The sequence below is a fragment of the Excalfactoria chinensis genome, chromosome 1, assembly GCF_039878825.1.
Source record: "Excalfactoria chinensis isolate bCotChi1 chromosome 1, bCotChi1.hap2, whole genome shotgun sequence".
Taxonomy (NCBI): domain Eukaryota; kingdom Metazoa; phylum Chordata; class Aves; order Galliformes; family Phasianidae; genus Excalfactoria; species Excalfactoria chinensis.
The window spans coordinates 56,742,254-56,760,784 of NC_092825.1; the positions used below are offsets into that span (position 1 = coordinate 56,742,254).

Consider the following 18,531-nt stretch of genomic DNA (forward strand, 5'->3'; position numbering starts at 1 on the left):
CTGCAGCTGTGGGAGCCAGGTTGCTGGCAGATGTCCTGTTCCCAGTTCACTCGATGACTCAGTGGCACAACTGGGGTCACATCAGCTGACTGCAGACCCCCTGTTACCCCTGTCAGCATCCCCTCCTGGCATGCAAGTGACTTTCCAAGGACTCATGCCTGGGAATGCTTTTGCTGTCCTTCATGTATCTAAAGATCCTGATTGGATGGATGAGGCAGAATTACTGAGAAATACTGAGAGTACAGTAGGGCTGGAGAAGTTGACAAATCAAATCTGTTGACTTAACAGAGCATGTGGCCTGTGCTGATTGCGGGATAGTCAAAATAAATTGCTCTTTGTTCTTCACAGTGCGGAATATTAAGGAATTTACCATTTTGGAGATGTTTTGTCTTCGCTGAGATCACTGTGTAATGCTCAGTATGAGCAGTCATCAAAGGAGTAGACCAAACAGCAGATTCATTAAAACCTGTGTGTTCCCACTGCTGAAATTAACGTAGGGGTGCAAAAAGCACAAAGTCTCTGAGTTTGTTGAGGAGTTGCCCTGGTGAGCACATTTCCTGTTCTGGCATGAAGTAGAATGAGTTCCTTCATCACTGCCAACGTGATACAGATACTTGTGTTGCTTCTTTCCTCAACAAGTGACCCACTTGCTTCTCTCTGGCTCCTTCCAGATGTGTCTGATGTCAGTCCTCCCTCCTTTAGTAGCTGTCTGGGAAGAGAGAGGCATATTTACAGCAGGGATGGGAGAAAGACCCCAGGTTAGCTCAAAACAGCATGCTCGGCTTGTGAGCACCAGAGCTCAAGCAGACAGTGTCTGTGTTCCTGTCTTTGGCATGCCTGCCATTCCAGTGACATACAGGAGTCATATCAGGGCCATCTGCATCACCTATGGGAAAGAGTATGTGCCAGCAAGCAAAACTGAGCATGTATGCAGTGACCGGAGAACTGACCCTCTTTCACAGGGCAGGCAGATTGGTTAAGTATGATGCGGATGATGCTGGGTGTGTGCATTGTGGAGAGGAGGCACAAGTGAATTATTTAGACTTAGCTGAAAAGAACAAGACAGAGCCTTTCACATCTCTTTCAATTAGCTGTTCGGTGGGTGATCTACCGCTAAAGAGCTTCTCTTTCTTTTTTTCTTCCCTCCCTCCCTGGCCTGCAGGTCCCAAGGGAAGAAGGAGGAGGCTGTAATCTTACTGAGAGACTCCATCAAATATGGCCCAGACTTCGCAGATGCCTACTCAAGCCTGGCCTCACTGCTGGCTGAACAGGTAACAGGCCTCATTTGGGGCTCTTGCTCCTGAGGGCTGATGCACCAGTGCTGCAGTCACAGAGTAGAAATGCTCTCACTTCACACACAGTGCAGCAAAGTGCACAAGCCAGGGGCTATCTGGAGAGATCTGTTGGGCTGCTGCTTTAGAGATGACTTGTTCAGTATAGGAGGCCTACTCAGTCTCACTGAGTAATTACACCCACATGTTGTGGCTTTGAACTAAATCACTGTTAAAGTTGTGAGTACATGCACTTTCTGCACCACCCTACATTTATAGCAAAGTCTTTATCCAGTGCACCTCGAATACGGACAGCACAATAGGTGAGTACTCCCCCCTCACACACACCTAACAGAGGTAACCTTGGGGTTTTATAAGAAAGCCCTCCAGAGCTAGGAAACCAAGATTGCTGATTTTCTGCTTTTCAGTTCTTCCCCTTGCATCTAACCCTTCAGGATACAGCCCTTCATTACTGCCATAGATGATCACATACGGTGGGTGGAGAAACTCACTTGCTTTATGTTGCTCTTAATGAGCAGCTGCTCAATATTTGATTTAACCTCATTGTTCAATATGTGCCCCAGACCTTATTTACTGCACAGGGATCAGATTGTGCTCTGGAGGCAGGATTACTCATTTCTTCATGGGCTTTTTCACCATGCTCATTACTCAGGGCTCTCACCGCTTGCTGCGGTGAGGTAATTTCTTTCTACAAGGTCTCGGTGAGGTGAAATACTGTCTTCACATAGGAAAAGGGAAATTGAGGCACAAAAAGAAGTGTGGGTACCCACACTGAAACCACCAAGCCCTTCTTTCCTGCAAGCAGGCAGCAGCACATATTAGGGATGCTGTGTTTTGAGCACTGCTCCCATGGTCTGCAGCCACAACCAATGGCCCTAGTCTGGCCCTGTAATGATGAGTGGTAAGGTCCTTGCACAACAACAGCAAGCTTCTACATAGCTTTGGAAAACTGATTTTTTCTCCCCAGAATTTGAGATCTTACCATTCTGTAGCATGGGATACTAAAGCTTTCTAAATAAAAGCTTGCCGAAATGCAAATACAGACACAGCAATGGAATGCCATCTTTCACTATTTTCCATTAGTCTGGTTAATTAAATCTTCTCTCTGCAAGTGGATACATTTCAGCAGATCTGTGGCTTTGGCTTCTTTAATGATGTAGATACTCTGCAAAATTCATCTATGGTATATATGGGTTACTTAAAGACATGCTATTTTATTTTCCCTTTTAAATGACTTTCAAGTGTTTGAATATTATCGGCATCAGCTGCAGGAATCTAGAAATATAGTAGATGAATTGAAAGAAGAACCGTGTTGAATGGGAACTCTACTTTGAATGAGCCCCTCAATGAGGAGTCTCCTGCAAGTATAGGAAATGAGTTGTCTGCAGTAATACCTGGTTTTAATATTAATTGAATTTATTAATTAGAACCATCAGCCGTAAGGTCAACAGAGCAATAAAACCACTATAGAGCCCTGAGGTCTTTTGCCCAAAGGAAATGTCATTAGCAAGGCCTGCAATAATTCATCTGCTTTTATGTATAGATCGTTCATCCTCTTGTGACTTGAGTAATTGCTGAGGAAGAAAAGATAGTTTGTAAAGTTTCTTCAGAAAATAACAACTTCCTGCAGGCTTTTAACACGTTCTCATGTTCAGCCACAGCTGATGACTGCCTGATTGAGCACCTCCTTCCTCACACACCCATCCTAGTGACCTTGGCAGGGGTCCTACCTTGAATGTTTGAGAGAGGGGCTGAAAGGCTAAACGCTGCACATTTAAGTAACACTCATGAAGCGATCACTTCTGTGACCAGCTTCTGCTCCTTCAGCTTTGCATTAAGGCTGAGAAAAAGGAAAAACCAGTAGAAGTGATGCAGTAAAACAGTATTGGAACTGTAAAAAGTACTGCAAGAGAAAGGTCTCTGGCACTATTCGCCTGCTACATGGCATGATTACCCTTTTCTCTCCTTGCTGGTTGATTCAGAAGTCAGAGCCTACCTGAAAAAAACAAACAAAAAACACCTTCACACTGCATAGAAATGGGTCTCGTTTGTGCCTTTTATAAATACATGCTCCTACTACTGCTCTCTGCTTGATATCATAACTCACTCACAAAGTATTGCTGCTTTCGCCAATTGTTTCAGTGGTACTAATATCAGAAATCAGACAACTTTGTTTGCCATTGTCATGGCCCTGTAACAGTGGTTTGCCTGCATTAACTCTGAACCAATGGAGCTACACTGTACTCAGAGTGTGGTGAGGTGCTGGCACAGCTGCTCAGATAAGCTGTGGGTGTCCCATCCCTGGAGGCACTCAGGGCCAGGTTGGATGTGGCCCTGGGCAGCTGAGTTGCTGTGTGGCAGCCCTGCCCATGGTAGAGGGTTGGGGCTGGGTGGGCTTTAAAGTCTCTTCCAGCCCAAGCTGTTTGATGATTCTATGAACACCTTCTTTCCAGCTCTTTTAGTTTTATCAGTCATCTCATACTAGTTGACGGTTTTCAGGCTCTAGTTTCTGGATCCAAGAGTTTCCTAGTATTTCATTTTTTTTCTTTCTTTTTTGGAAGTATATCAGCCTACACTAAGAAAAAGAAACTTTTTAACCCACTTAGTTGCAGAAGAGAGCCTGCTCAGACATACCCACACTGAAAATCCAAGTCATAAGGAGAAAAAGCAACAGAAAAGCAGACGTAAAAACCCTGCAGTTTAACTGAGAGATCCTTATGTGCATAATTTTTCTAATATCATAAAAAAAATCTCATACATTTTTAAGCCTGTCTTCTGAATTTTGTGAGCTTGATGAATGTTTCATGAAGGACTGGGAAGTGGCGTTATTAAGTGTTAATGAGATTCAAGCCTTGATGAACTTAGAGCATTTCTCCTCAGAAGAGGAGCGGCTGTGAGGGGGAAAGCTCTGGCAGAAAGAGATGGGCCCACCCTTCCCCACTTCTGACTGCTCTCAGTACAAACGCTTTGTTAGAGAAATCATTCCAGACTCTGCATTGAGCCTGAGGCACGTGGGGTCAGGATGTTAGATGCCAAAAAAGCGTTGTACAAATGCATGTGCAGTGCAACCGTGACAAAAATGCTAAAAGTGCTTAGAGTCAGGGAGTGGGAATGCTTCAACATGGGATGCTGCTGCTAATCTAGATTAGCCTAGGCCCGTCTTGCTTCACGATTGGGTTTATGGTCAGTAAATAATACAAAGAAAACTGACATCCAAGCATACAAAGCCACATTTCTCTGCTGCAAATTAAAATGAGAGGAAAAGAAATGAACACAGAAAAACTTCAAAATATACTCATTAGTGCCTGTCTGACACACACTCTTTCTCAAGAAGTTACTGTTCATTTCAGTCAGTTCTGGTGGTTGCTTCACTCTTCCTGACCCTGCAGGTTAATGACATCAAATTCCCATAAGTACGTCCATGATGTCCAAACTTAAGCACTTCCTAAAAATGTTTCTGTGTTTCATCCCACCCTCTCTTTCTGCTGGCTGACCTTCATCACGTAAATGTGAAAGCACTTAACTATGGCAAACCGTTCACTTTCATCAAGCCATAGTCTTCCAGTGCTATTAATTCCAGCTTTCCAGTTCTGAAATAGGAGGTGAGAAAGGAGTCTGTGCATTTAAACGGCCACAGACCCAATGCTGCTCTCAGGTTTACCCTTTAAATCCAGAGGAAGCACGGTACGCTCTGGGATTTGTAGGACTGGAGGAGAGTTCACAGCTGGACTGAACAGCAAAACCAGTTCTGCTTCACACAAAGAAGTGGCCCAGGATCCCAAAACCAGTATTTTTAAGGACCTGCCTTGACAGGTGGACGTAGAGCCAAGGAGACACTGTCTTCTTGACACCAGGTTATTGGGTCCCGGTCACAGAGAGCATTGGTGAGACATGGAGTGAATGGACCAACCTCATTTCAGCTCCCCGGCATGAGGTCTGCTATGGCGTTGCCAGGCTTTCCTTACAGGGCCCTGGATGGTTGATTTTGCCTGGGAGCTCCATTAGGAGGTCGTGGGGTTTGTTGCCATAGGGCTGCTCCATAGAAGCAGAAAAACTGAAAAAAAAACCAACACAAAAAACCCCTTTGCCTCAGGAGGTTTACCTGGCATCCCTCCATACTGCTGTTTTCCATTGTGAACAACCTTCCTGCCATAAGTATATTCAACAGCAAAGCTTCAAGCTTAGGTGGGAGGAAAGCCTTAATAAGTGGTGCTAGTGAGCATGTGGGCAGCTGGCACGTACCGTGTGGCTGGAGAGAAATGGAAACCTTATTAAGTTGCTATTTGATCCAGACTAGATGCCTTGTTTTTGTTTCAGGACCTGCTGCTTATAGCTCAGGGTAGACAAGTCACAGCCGGTGGGACACTTCCATGGGCAGGGTGTTCCCAAAGGAAAGATGTGCATTTTTCAGAAATGCTCTGCCCCTACAAACCTCCTTGAAATCTATGCAAAATGTAAGGGCTCAGCCCATTGGAGAACCAGCAGTAGCACATCCCGTCAGACCCAGGGAGGTGCATCTCACACATTGACAACACCTGTTTTTCATCTGAATCTGTCAGGTTTTCCCCACTCTTCCATCACCCCCAGTCCTCCTCCTGCTTCCTTCATTGCCTTGTGCAAACTCCCCATCCCTCAGCTGTCATGCACACCGAGCTTTCATTCCTTGTATTTTCCCTGCTGCTCAGGGAATGAAGAGCAGAGCTCCTGAGGGGGAAAGTTAGCCAGCAAGATGCTCATTAAACAAATAAATTAAAACATATCAGCTCCCAAATGACAGATTGGTAACAGAACCAACATGACCCCTGTCGCTATGCATTTCCCAGCTGGGTGCGTGCTAGCTGAGGCTCACTGACGTTGCACACAAACTGCCCAACCTTTTCCAGCTGATGTTTTTCTTTCACAGGTTGCTTCAGTTGTGAATGCATGGGGGGAAAGCTGTTAGGATTGCTCTGGCATACCGGAGTGCAGATATATTATGTCTTTGTCACAGGTTGAAATGTTGGCTGCTCAGAAGCCAGGGGCCGTGTTCCCCTGTTAAGGGGCTTAGAGGGGGAGGGCTGGTGCCTGAGCTCCCTGTGTGGCAAGGGGAGTGCACTGGTGGTGCCAACATGGGCACTGCCAAAATATCCTTTTCCTTTGAAACAAATTCTTCTCAGAAAGAGTGGTGCTGCACTGTACAGGCTGCTTAGGGTGGTGGGGGAGTCACGGACCCTGGAGGTGTTCCAGAGTCATGTGGATGTGGCACCAAGGGACGTGGTCAGTGGGCATGGCGGGCATGGGGTGATGATTGGACTGGATGATCTCACTGGTCTTTTCCAATCTTAATGATTCTGTGATTCATTGATCCTGTTTCAAGGAACGACTGAAGGAAGCTGAGGAGGTCTACAAGGCTGGCATAGAGAATTGTCCAGAGAGCTCCGATCTGCACAACAACTACGGTGTTTTCTTGGTTGATACTGGTAAGTGAGATGAAACAAAGGATTTTCTCTCTTGGGTTTATTTGCTTTGACATGTTTTATTCAGTGCTGTATTTCTAAAAGAGTTTCCAAAGCTTGCAGAGTCGTAGCTGTACCTCCATTGTAGCTTAGAAATAAATATCCCTGCTCTGTTGAGCTGGCTGTGTACTGAAATGTGTAGTCAGTGCACTCGGTGTGCAGCAAAGGCATTCAGCCTGCACGTTTCCTGCACTGTTTCTCACCATCTTTGCACAGGCGTTTGCTCTCTTCAGTTCAAGCTGGGAAGCACCCTAACAATCCTGCCATTTCTCTGGGATAGCAGGCAGCATCAAGTAAAACCCCAGTTTAAAACCCCAGGCACACAAGTGGATCGTTATAGTCTTTGAAGCACTTGCAGCTCTTTAGTGACAAAGCAGCTCTTTGACTAAAGGTTGAGTGCCACTACTGTAAAAACAAATATGGCTTTTAAACCACAATCCTTTGTGAAAACATAATGTAAGATACTATGGGGTGAATTGATTTCTCAGGGGCTCCATAATGGCATAGAAAGCCTTTCTTTTCTGCCTTGCTGGTTCCCATCCAACTTCCATGGACTCAGGCACTTCCTGGCATCCACATAAAATGCATCTGCAGTTGCCACCTCTTACTGACAGCTTTATAAGCTTCCAAATCTGAGCTGACAAAGAGCTAGTGGAAACCAAGCTATTCCCTGAAGTCTCTCCAGAACAGAGCTGTGACTCAGTGGCAAAGCATCATAGACTTACAGTGTATTGCTGCTCCCCGCTCAGTCCCTTTCACACTGTGCCCAGCTCCAGTGGTGCTTGGGAAGCAAGGACAGTGGCAAAGGGCAGTCATTGCCTGTTGGTGTGCACCTGGCTGTCCTCCCTCTGAGCTGACACTCAGCTGTCACTCTCCTGTGGTACCAATGTGAAATAAATAGGAAGCCAAAAAGAAAATTCATCATTGAAAAATGTCTTGTGGCATAAATGATAGATATTGAGATCCTGAATTTGTGCGCTGGCAAACTTCAAACTTGCAAATAATAAAAACTCCAGCATTGTACTCCTCTCTCTTTCATGACCCAGATTGAATGGCCCTATTCCTGCCAAAAGATTTGGTTCAGATGCAGTGCAGCACTCTTTCTTTTTTGCACTTGGGTGTTCTGCCAAAGTCCAAACTAACTTTTCCTGTTTTATTACTACATTTCCCTACACACAAACAATAGGAAAAAAAACAAAACAAAACAAAACACTGAATTTCATAACTGAAATCCTGACATGTAAATAACCTCCCTGGAGAGATGGTAAAGCGTGGAGGAGCTGTGAGGGACTCAGCCTGTGTTCTTCCTCAGTGGGCACTGGAGAATGAGAGAGTGAGATGCACCACGCTGGGAACCTTCAGGTTTTGTGCAAGGATCTCCAGCAAGTGTCCACTCTGGAGACATATATGTATATATATATATAGGTGATTGCAGTGAATAGGGATGCTCAGTATCTCCTCAGTGATTTCTGTAGCTATTTGCTTTGCACAGGACAGGCATTTACCTGACCTTAAGGACTTCAGTGCTCTCCCAGCTGCTTCCTGGCCTGTTCTGTAGTTGTAGTTTTCACAAACCTCCATCTCCTTAGCGGTGGAAGCAGAGTGAGACTGCTGCTGGATGCTTTAAGAAATCCTACCCTGAAAGATAAGCAGTTGATTTTTGATGAATCTTAAGTGCTGATAGACTTCTCCCAATCTCCTATAGAGGAAGTAACCGAGGAGTGTTAATGGTACTTTTATGTTGCGTAGATAATCTCAAGAAAACCAAACTTTGTCTGGAAAGCTGTGAAAATAAAATTCCCACAGCAGCATATGTTCAGTGCTTGAACGCACGCAGGCTGTTTCAAGATCTGTTTTCCAGCTAGAAATTGAATTAAATCATTTTGAAGTGATTTGGCTTAAAAATGCCAATACTGTAATGCAGGGATGTCCAACCACTTGGCTTGCCTGAACAGCATTGAACGAGGAAGAATTGTTTTGGGATAAAGTCTATCCTATAGTTAATGTACAAAGGTAACAAAACTACTTTTGTATTTGTATATTTCATTAAAACATAAAAAGAAAGTGGGTTGGAAGTACATGCAGTCTAATGCTTTGCTGACAGACACAGATCTGTGAGTATCAGTTTTCACCACCAGACTAGCTTTCCTAGACTATGCAAAGCAATTAAACCCACACTGTAGCTCAGTTTACAATATTTGCATTATTGAAATATTGGGATTTTTTACTGTGCCCCATTCATTTCTTCAGTAGCTGGTTGATGGGTTCTGCACTGCACGGTCCCTCTTGAGGACAGACACTGTTTGGACAAATAAAAGTATACTACAAGAAATAGCGCTGAAGCTGATGAATGAGTGGTGTGGCACCTTTCTTCCATTCAAATTGAGCATTGGAGTTTCCTAGAAATATAGGACACTGGTGAATTATGTTGAGCTTTTGGAGGCGTTTGCGCAGTCTTGTTTTGTGGTGGTGATGATGTCATGGCCCACAGGACCTTTCCCAGGTAGAGTGTTTCTCACAGTGAAGCAGTGCCACCCAATGGCACTGAAGCACAGAGACAGTGCCGATGTGCACCAGAGTAGGCATGCAGACATCTGCAGGCTTGGGTTTATTGCACAGAGCTGAGAATGAGACACTGGCAGCTACTCCCATGCACAACACGCAAAGACTGAACAGGATGAACACTAAAGGGTGATAGGGAATAGTCTCTGGTTTGAAATGGCTGAAATGATTTGCAGTGGTGTGGCTGCAAGGAACACTCATGGCTTGTTCTCCATGCCTCTGTGGACTGCTCTCTCAGAGCCAGTGGGTTAGGGTAGGAGGGTGCTCTCATGGGAGGTGGAACACGCATAGGAGTTACATCTCTCCCAGTGGGATAGGATGGGTTGAGGCACTGGTATAAAAGTGTTTTCTTCTCCAGGGGCTCCTGAGAGAGCAGTGTCCCACTACAGACAGGCCATCCACCTGAGCCCTACACACCATGTTGCCATGGTCAACCTGGGCAGGCTTCACCGCTCCCTGGGTCAGAACAAAGAGGCTGAGGCATGGTACAAGCGGTAAGGAACTGAAGTGGGAGGAGAAGGTTTCCCTTGTCCTTCCGTATGGCTCATTTCTGCTAAAATGCCTGTGATACTTGAAACTGTCAGTGTATGCTTGGATTCTCCATCCATTCAAAATCAGATTTATTGGGCTATTTTTTTGAGTGCTTGGCCAGACAGTGCTGACTGAGGCCTCCAGGCTGAGCACACTGCTGCTTTTGGGTGAGGGATGCTCTAACAATGTCAGAGGTGTTTTCAGTGGCTTGAGCAGGTTTTTAGTGCCATTTCCACTGTCCTGAGTGTTGCTGTGTGAGTGATGTGCCAGTGACAGCTATAACTCCTGCATAGCACCGCCTCCTTCTTGGCATCCCAACCTGTGCTCACACTCCCTGCCCCTGCCAGCCATCCCAGCCCCTGCTGTATGTTCACATACGCTTTGGATTTAGTCTCTCCCTCTTGGGTAGCTAGAGAGATTGCTGATGTAGGCACACTTATCCCCCCCATGACATTAAAATCATGCTTCACATGGTGGGATGAGAATGCTGTGCAGACTGTGGGGCTCTACTGCTCCATCTTAGTGCAAGCCACAGCTCACACTTCTGCTTTGATTCCCACATCACCTGGAAACATTTCTTCTTCCCAAATTCCAGAGCACTGAAGGTATCCCGCAAAGCTGAAATCCTGTCCCCTCTGGGGGCTCTGTACTACAACACAGGGCGATACGAAGAAGCTTTGCAAGTTTACAGAGAAGCAGCATCACTGCAGCCTTCAAACAAAGAGACCCGACTGGCTCTGGTGAGTGTGGGATGAGCATAGCCAAGCCAAGGCCACCTGTAGAGCAGGCTGGCCACATTAGTGTGGCCAGAGGCTCAGAGCTTGGTGCAACCTCCATGCCAGCCATCCAGTGACCATCTCTCCCACTCCTTTTGTTTCCTCCTGATCTCCTGTCCTCAGAACCTCAGAACATGAGTTTCAGCCTCTACCTTTCTTGGCTGTGTGTGGTTCTTCTACCCTTCCTTGAGGTGCTGTCTCTTAACACCAACCCCTTCCTCACTGGAGCCTAGCACCAGCACTATATATTAGAGAGCTGACTTTTTAAAATCATGACTTTTCTTAATGTGGCACTATAGGCCCAGGTGTTAGCAATGATGGGGCGGACGAAGGAAGCAGAGAAGATGACAAACCATATACTTGATGAAGATGTGGAGTGTCTGGAGTGCTACCGCCTTCTGTCAGCCATCTACAGCAAGCAGGAGCACTATGCTAAGGTACTGTGGTTGCAAGATGCCCTTGTCTAGAGTGCTCACATATAGAATTCTGCCTCTCCAGAGATGTCATGTCCCATAGCACACACTCAGGAGATCCATTTTTTTTTCACTGTGCAGCATGAGTTTTGAAGTTTATGAGCACTTACTGCTTGTGCTGTACTCAGCCCCATTGCCCATCAGCCAAAGGCATCTAAACCCCCCATTTCCACATGTGATAACTGTGGGGCAAACAAGGGAAGGAGCTGCTCTTGGGAAAGACTTGCTTTTGGGAAGGACTTGTTGCTCTTCTGGCTCCTGTACTCGGAGGCCTTAGTAATGGTGAGAAAGGAAAGGGCACAGAATACAGTGATTCACTGTCCTCTTGCTTTTTCACAGGCACTTGAAGCTATAGATAAAGCTCTTCAGCTAAAACCAAAGGATCAAAAAATCATATCAGAGCTCTTCTTCACTAAGGGAAACCAGCTGAGAGAACAGAATCTCCTTGATGAGGCTTTTGAGGTATGACTGTTCTAAGCCCCCTGTACAGTTGTATAGGTTAAAATACAGAGTTAACTCTTTGTGTCTAATACTCTATGATGCATGTACCTTGGTTGCTGGCTTTGGGTGTTTATCAGTTCATCAGTAGTACAGCTAAAGATATGGAGCAGTCAACTTCACTAGTTGGTTGCAACTTTTCTCCTCAACAGAGGGCTGCTTTCTACCCTTCACATCCATCTTTTTTATTCCAGTGTGAAAATACAGCTCCTTGCCCTGAGAGGTTAATTACTGAGTCATGGTGGGACCATGGTGAAGCTCAGGCACTGACCAGACCCTTAGTCCATCCTGCCCCAGCCCCTCTCAATGGCAGTGGCAACTCCAGGTGGCTCAGCTGAAAGCTCAGGGACCTGTGGGAGCTCACAATGTTGTTATATCTCACCTCATTAACTAATAGCTGATAGACTGGCTTATCCTGTGGAACAGAAGGCTTGACAGCTCAGAAATTATGTTAATGCTGAATAATAGCACAGAAAATTATGTTACTGGGACAGATCGGACTATTCTCAGAATCCCTGGAGACATGTAATCCTGGTTTGAATCCTTTTCTGTTATGAAACAGTAAAAACAGCTGTTTGACTGATTCCACAAAGTCCTTTTTGCTTGCCCAGAGTTCAGTGGTAGAAGCAATGGGGAGGAATAGAGCTGCTCTCAGGTCCTTGTGTGCAGGTGGCTTTACCATAGTCTGCATCCAGCTTCAAATTAAAGCCTTGCAAAGGGAGTGCACGCTTCATTTTTGTGTGTGTTGATCCATTGCTGCTTTTGTTTGAAGATCCAGACTCCTAACCTAAAAATGTTTCATATTTATGTAGAACTATAAACGGGCTGTGGAGCTCAACTCTGACCAAGCTCAGGCCTGGATGAATATGGGAGGCATTGAGCACATCAAGGTATGTTAATTTTGCTTTTCCTTAAGCTGTCAGCTGCAGGGAGGACTACTCAGGACAGAAAGCTAAACTTGCTTCAGATTGCCAATAGCTGCATGTCTGTGCACCAGTTTGGACCAGCAAGCATCCTTGACATATTTTATCCAAAAAAACTGGAAAGTCTATACAACCCCAGCTAGATATTCCCAACCAGGTTGCTTAGAAATATTTAACATAAATCCCATATTTTTAAGAGGACGGGCTGCAAGGATCAACCTGCCCATCTCTAAAGTTTCTGTGCCTGAATTATTGACCTACCTTAGAAAAATTTCATGGTGAGCCAACTTCCAAAATTCCTTTCTACCTAATAAATTTAATAAAGATGTCTAGCGCAGAATACTGACATGAAATTATGGAAATAGGCAGCCAGCTTTCTTATCTTTGTGAATACTTTAGCATATAATTATGATTTGGGTCTTAAGGATTCACATTGTGTGACATCCTCAGGGTATTCTGTCTCCAAGTAAAGTTAACTCTTCTGGTACAATATAATGGAAGAATGTAAATCCACATTTTGGCATGTGTGTTAGTTTGAATTTAGGGTAACAGCACTCAGTGATCCGTTTCACAATGAAATATTCTAGCTACATAATAATATCAAGTTTTATAAACATTTTTCCCTTTGTATTACAGTCTTCACTTTTCCCAAGCAATGAACTTTCTATGCTAGGGAATACAACTGCAATTTATCACTCATTTTCTTTGCAGGGAAACTACATCACTGCCCGTGGCTACTATGAGAAAGCTTTGCAGCTGGTACCAAACAGCAAGTTGCTGAAGGAGAATCTGGCCAAGCTCGATCGCTTGGAGAAACGGTTTCAGGAAGTCCAGGAGAAAGATCAGACATAGCATTCAGTCTCAGCAGTGGAAAGGAACTCATACCCCTTGGAGAAGAATGCGGTGGAAGCCCATTGCTCAAAGTGACACTGAAGGAATTTTGGCAGGACTCAGAGTTACGGAAGGCAATTTTTGAATGCATGCTTACATTTGATCAAATAACAGGAGGCACTCAGTTCCTGTGGGACATGCTGGAGAACGAATTAAAACCTTCCTTTAATCAAAATTTATGTTTAGGCTGAACCCATTTTAATCACACCGTGAGTGGTGAGACATATAACTCCAATATCATGGTTATCACCGGGGAAGCCATGGGGACAAAGCACTCATTTATTGAAGCAGGGGTGAAGTAGCACCTCCTGTTACTCAACGCAGGCTTACCTTGTCCACAGAGAGTACCACTGATGAGCTTTGTTGCAAGTACCGCTAGATCCATCTGAGCCAGGAAGGATGGTCCTATAGGTCACATAAAAAGGTTTCGAGGGGTTGATGGTGAGGAAATGGTGGCCACTTATACAGCTCTAAACATGACTCGAAGATGATTCTAAAGAGAGGGAAAGCAGTATCTGAATACCACCCTAGAAGGATAATTGAACAAGTGGGACAAATGACCCTTAGAGGAAAAACCTCAGCTGAATGTTTTATGCATACGATCGTCATTTTATAACAATTTGGGTACATGATATCAGTATTGTCAAATACCATATAGCTTTACTCTTTGCTCTCTCCCTGCAGGCCAAATAAGTACTACTCTGCAAAAATGGAAGTATTCAAAGGCATTGAGAAACTCTAGGATTACTTGACTTCCTGTCCAGTCCCCAGTTAAAAAAGCAAAAAACAAAACGAAAACCCCAACAAAACAGAAACAATAAAACTGATTGGTGTAGGAGGTAAAGTAAAGCCACAGAATGATTAGGGAAGATTTGGCAGGCCAGGAAGGTACTAAGGAGGCTTTTTATGTGTGTGCTGGGACAAAGCCCATTCATCACGGTGATATCACTGACAAAACACTTTGTCAAAGTGTTCTCACCCCGTCCCCTAAGAGATGCAGAAAATAAGCTATAGCTAATCAATCATAAATCTCTATTTTTAAATGGGAAAACAAGTTCTCTTCAGAATTGGGGCTTTTATTTTTGAGCTTTATTTATTTAACTTATAATCAAATGATTAATATATTTTCTCTGCTTTATATGAATTGGGCAGTGTCATTCACAGCTGGCCACGTAGCTGGGCTTTGTCACTTGTACTGCCTGAAGTCAGAAAAATGCAGCACCACTGAAGTGTGCTTAAATAATTCCCCCTGGTGATAATTCTAAAGTAAATGGCTGTGGAGCACATTGGGCCAAACGTCATCACAGTAACAGAACTGCTGCTCGTTCTGTTTGTACCAGTTTAGAGAAAGCATGGATGGTTGGTGGTGTTGTGCTTGGTGGTCCTGCTTTTGTGTTTAGACATCAGGGTAGGTCACCAAATTGTTCTTCTTGCTGCAGAAAGCTGCCCTAAAACATGTACTGAAGCTTGGTTGTGCCCAGTCCCTGCAGAAGAGCAGCCCCAGGTTTGGCATTCATGCCAGCTTCTCAGGGAGCAAGAGCAAGCCTCTCCCTGGTGGATTTTCCCTCCTCCTTCCAGCCTCCTTGCCTTTAGAGGGTGAGGGTGGGTTTGGGGGCTTGGGGATGGATCAGCAGCAGCTCTTGTCTGGTTGCACAGCTTTTATAGCCACAGACTTACTGACCTAACATTTCTGCATGTTCCCAGTGCCAGTGCTGCACTTGATGCCTTGCACAGAGTATCTTTGCACAGCCCAGGCACTTCCAGGGCTCCTACCAGCAGAATCCTGTGGGATTCTGGGTGGAGAAACCAGCACACAGATGGCCTCTGAGAAGAGCTATTGGTCTCCACCATGAATAGCAAAGTTGTAGAGGGTTCATAACCAAGATATTCAGAGGTAACTGGACCATACTGAGCAGCAGGGAAAAATAGCCAGGGCCTAGCCGAGAACCACAAGTTCTTCTCATCGTGGTCAGGTAAAATGCCCTGCCTTTCTCCAGACATGTTCTCCAGAGGGCCGGCTGCCTGCTGTGCTGCTGGGCAGCAGCATGGTCGGGGCCAGCAGGGATGTGTCTGGTGCAGACCCTGACACGGTGCTGTGCAGAGACCCTGCTGGGAGCTATATGCAGAGTGCTCTGACACCCAGTGAAGCAGGGAATGGGTCAGGGGAGATGCATATCATCTATAAACTTTGTCTCATAAAGATATATTAAATAAATACTATATATTCTACAAGCCGCACAATAGTGTTGCTTTAAATTGTGGCCAATTAAACATATTTTTTCAAATGAAAAAGAAGTTGTATTTTTTATAGCAGTGCTTTGTGGGGGGGGGATGATTTGGTTTTGTGTTTATAACTTTAGTTTAAGACTTTGTTTGTCTTTCTTGAGTGACCTGGAACAAATGTCTTGTTCTTCTCCTAGAATACGATCAAAGCCATCTTGGCCTCCTAAAGCTGGTACACATGCGTAAGTACAATAAAGCTTTGGGTGCCCCCTCCCAGATCCTGGAAAAGGATTACCATTTTAGTAATGCTGTCTTCCTTGCAGAATAACCTAGGAAGATGAGACTCTCCTTCCAGTGAGGGAGGCAGGTTGGCTAGAAGGTGTGCCGTATGTTCATCCAATCTCCTGAAAGAGGAATATGTTATAACACATTTGTGTAGAATAATCCCAGCTGAACTGGTTACGTTTCTGTGACAAAAGTCTGTGTTTATGGTAGTTACTGAGAGGAGAAGGGTGGATAATGACCCCCAGATTCCCAAAGCAGCACTTTATACCCTATCTATACCATATCTATGCAGGATGATGGTCTGCGAGTTGGCAGAGTATCTGGAGAGCGATTCAGGCCATGAGCTACCAAAGCAGTTAAACGCTCGCGAAGTTTTGAGCTGACTCCCTGTCTCATTGGCTCCCACGCTAAAATGCTGTGTTTATTCAGGACGTTAATCTTGTAAAAGATTTATTGCAGGTGAAGAAGAGCAATGGAATGTAATACGAAATGGGTTACCTCCACCAAAAGAGAATACGATTGTAAAAGATAAATAGAACGACTTACTTTGTGATAAACTGGGTATAATCCAAATTAATCATAGGAAATGTCCTCTTCTTCTAGCTCTGCATGGCTCATAAAATAATGAATTATAAATACACTGTTTTCTGCCAACTGTGGTGCTCAGCGTGGTTAGCAGAGATTACAAATTAATAAATGGCTGAAGCTCGACGTAGTGGAGGGGAGTTTGTTCTTTGTATCAGTTGCGCTGGCTAAACCTCAATGCTCACCAATATTGAAGTGGAGAATTAACTCAAAGAGGGTGAGACGGCTCCTGTCTAACGCTCACTGTGCATTTTAATCCTAAATGAAAAACATAATTGTGTTGCTTTTTCCTTTCCCCACGAATAACATTTTCAGCTGATGGATTTTGTTTTACTTTTTTGCTTATTTAAGGTCCAACATTACTTTCTTCCATCCCTTTTCCATCCCTCAGGACAATGATGCAATGGAGGGGATATTTTCTCTCTCTTATAGATTACTTGGACTTGACTTCCCTCAAAATGTGCAGGCAACTTATTTTGGCCCAACAGTTAGTGAATGCAGCAGTGAGAACAGCCTTCGTTCCAGAAGTCTCAGTTAAGATGGAGGGTGTGTGTATGCAAGTAGGCACGTGGGTGTAAAGAAGTCAAAGTTGAATAATTCAAAACAAAGAGCCTAACTGGACACACCTTAATCTGTCAAAACAAGCATCTCAAGCTTCTTAGCAGTTATGGAAGCAAGCCAGAGGTGGTGTACAGTGTTTGATGAAGGAAGATAATGATCATTTAAATTTTAATGATTAGGCCTTTTGCAATATAATTGTATCTTTTTTTTTTGCCCTGTTTACCCTCCAAACTGGTGAAGCAGTTGGCATGTGCCTAAGTCTCCAGAAAGAATATGTGCATTGAATTGACCAAGTACTGGGTTGCCGTTATTCGTGTATGAGATGATGTACAATCTTCGGAAAAACTGAGCCCTTGGAGGCTTTTTCTCCCCAACCTTCACTCTCTTGCAGCAGTTTCAAAGCTCACCATTTTGCTTTCACTTACATTTTAAACCCAGCAGCAAAGGGAAAAAAAAAATAGAGCTTGGCATTCGCTTGTGTCTCATTGTGGCAAAGTTGCTTCAGATAATCTTGCTAACTTTGTGCAGAAGTTCATTGCCATGTTCGTACTGACTTGCTGAAGTTTTCCTTCTGGAAGATACCCGCAGTGATGTCCTATGTAATCGTTACGGCTTCTACAACCGTATCGCTGTAGAAATCTCTGCCCAAAGTGGATGTCACACCCGCTGCGTGTTCCTCTGTGTGGGAGTTGTTTGCTTTGGCTGTTGTTCATATGGTTCTTATTGCTGTATCTGATTATTATTTTTTTTTAAGATCAGTTATGCGTATCTTTTTGAAAGAAAACAAGAGAACAGTCCATGGATTAGAGGTCTGTTTTACAAATAAATTCACTCTCAGCAGCTGGGCGTATGTCAGTGGTACAGGAATTTGCAAGTCTTTGCTTTTCTCGCTGTGGACGTACAGCTAGATTTCACATACAGGGGTTATGCTCGAATTTCTTTGCGAAAGAAAATGTATGTAAATGTCTATTTTATATAAAAAGTAAGAAAAGCGAATGGTGTGCCTGGCTTTGTTCTGTTGGCTGTGAGGTCATTCTGTTCCTTAGGAGCAGCCATGGGTAAGTTCTCCTGGAGGTGGAAAGGTGTCTGTTTCTTATTCCAGTTGCTTTCCATTTTACTGCCCAAGGAGTCAAACCGATTGCTCACAGAGGAGCGGCTTTGCAGCACATATATGTGCTTTTGGCCATATAAAAATACTTCAGCAGTCATTTTTTTGGAACTAGAACATGGGAAAAGCCAAGGGCTGGTGTTTATGCATTGTCTTAGTGGTTTGGACACATTATGCTAACATAAGCTCTTCATGTCAGTCTTTACGCATCTGTCAGAAAGATATTTAACAAAACCTGCAGGGTGTGAAGAAACAGAAAGGAAGAAGAAACTCACTTTGTTCTCATTCCCTTCTCCCTGGAGGATGTCCCCAGGTACTCCCCCGTGCT

At 44.4% G+C, this 18,531-nt stretch overlaps 1 protein-coding gene across 1 annotated transcript in view; it reads left to right on the plus strand.

The window, feature by feature from the left end:
- Positions 1-15,728, plus strand: part of TMTC1 (transmembrane O-mannosyltransferase targeting cadherins 1) — a 141,662-nt gene extending 125,934 nt beyond the window's left edge. The window contains exons 13-20 of the mRNA XM_072342570.1: positions 1,163-1,271; positions 6,649-6,751; positions 9,708-9,843; positions 10,476-10,620; positions 10,956-11,093; positions 11,469-11,591; positions 12,440-12,517; positions 13,262-15,728. Coding sequence (XP_072198671.1) covers positions 1,163-1,271; positions 6,649-6,751; positions 9,708-9,843; positions 10,476-10,620; positions 10,956-11,093; positions 11,469-11,591; positions 12,440-12,517; positions 13,262-13,402 — 973 coding nt within the window. The 3' untranslated portion in view covers positions 13,403-15,728. The remainder of the gene's footprint in view (positions 1-1,162; positions 1,272-6,648; positions 6,752-9,707; positions 9,844-10,475; positions 10,621-10,955; positions 11,094-11,468; positions 11,592-12,439; positions 12,518-13,261) is intronic.
- The last annotated feature ends 2,803 nt before the right edge of the window (positions 15,729-18,531 follow it).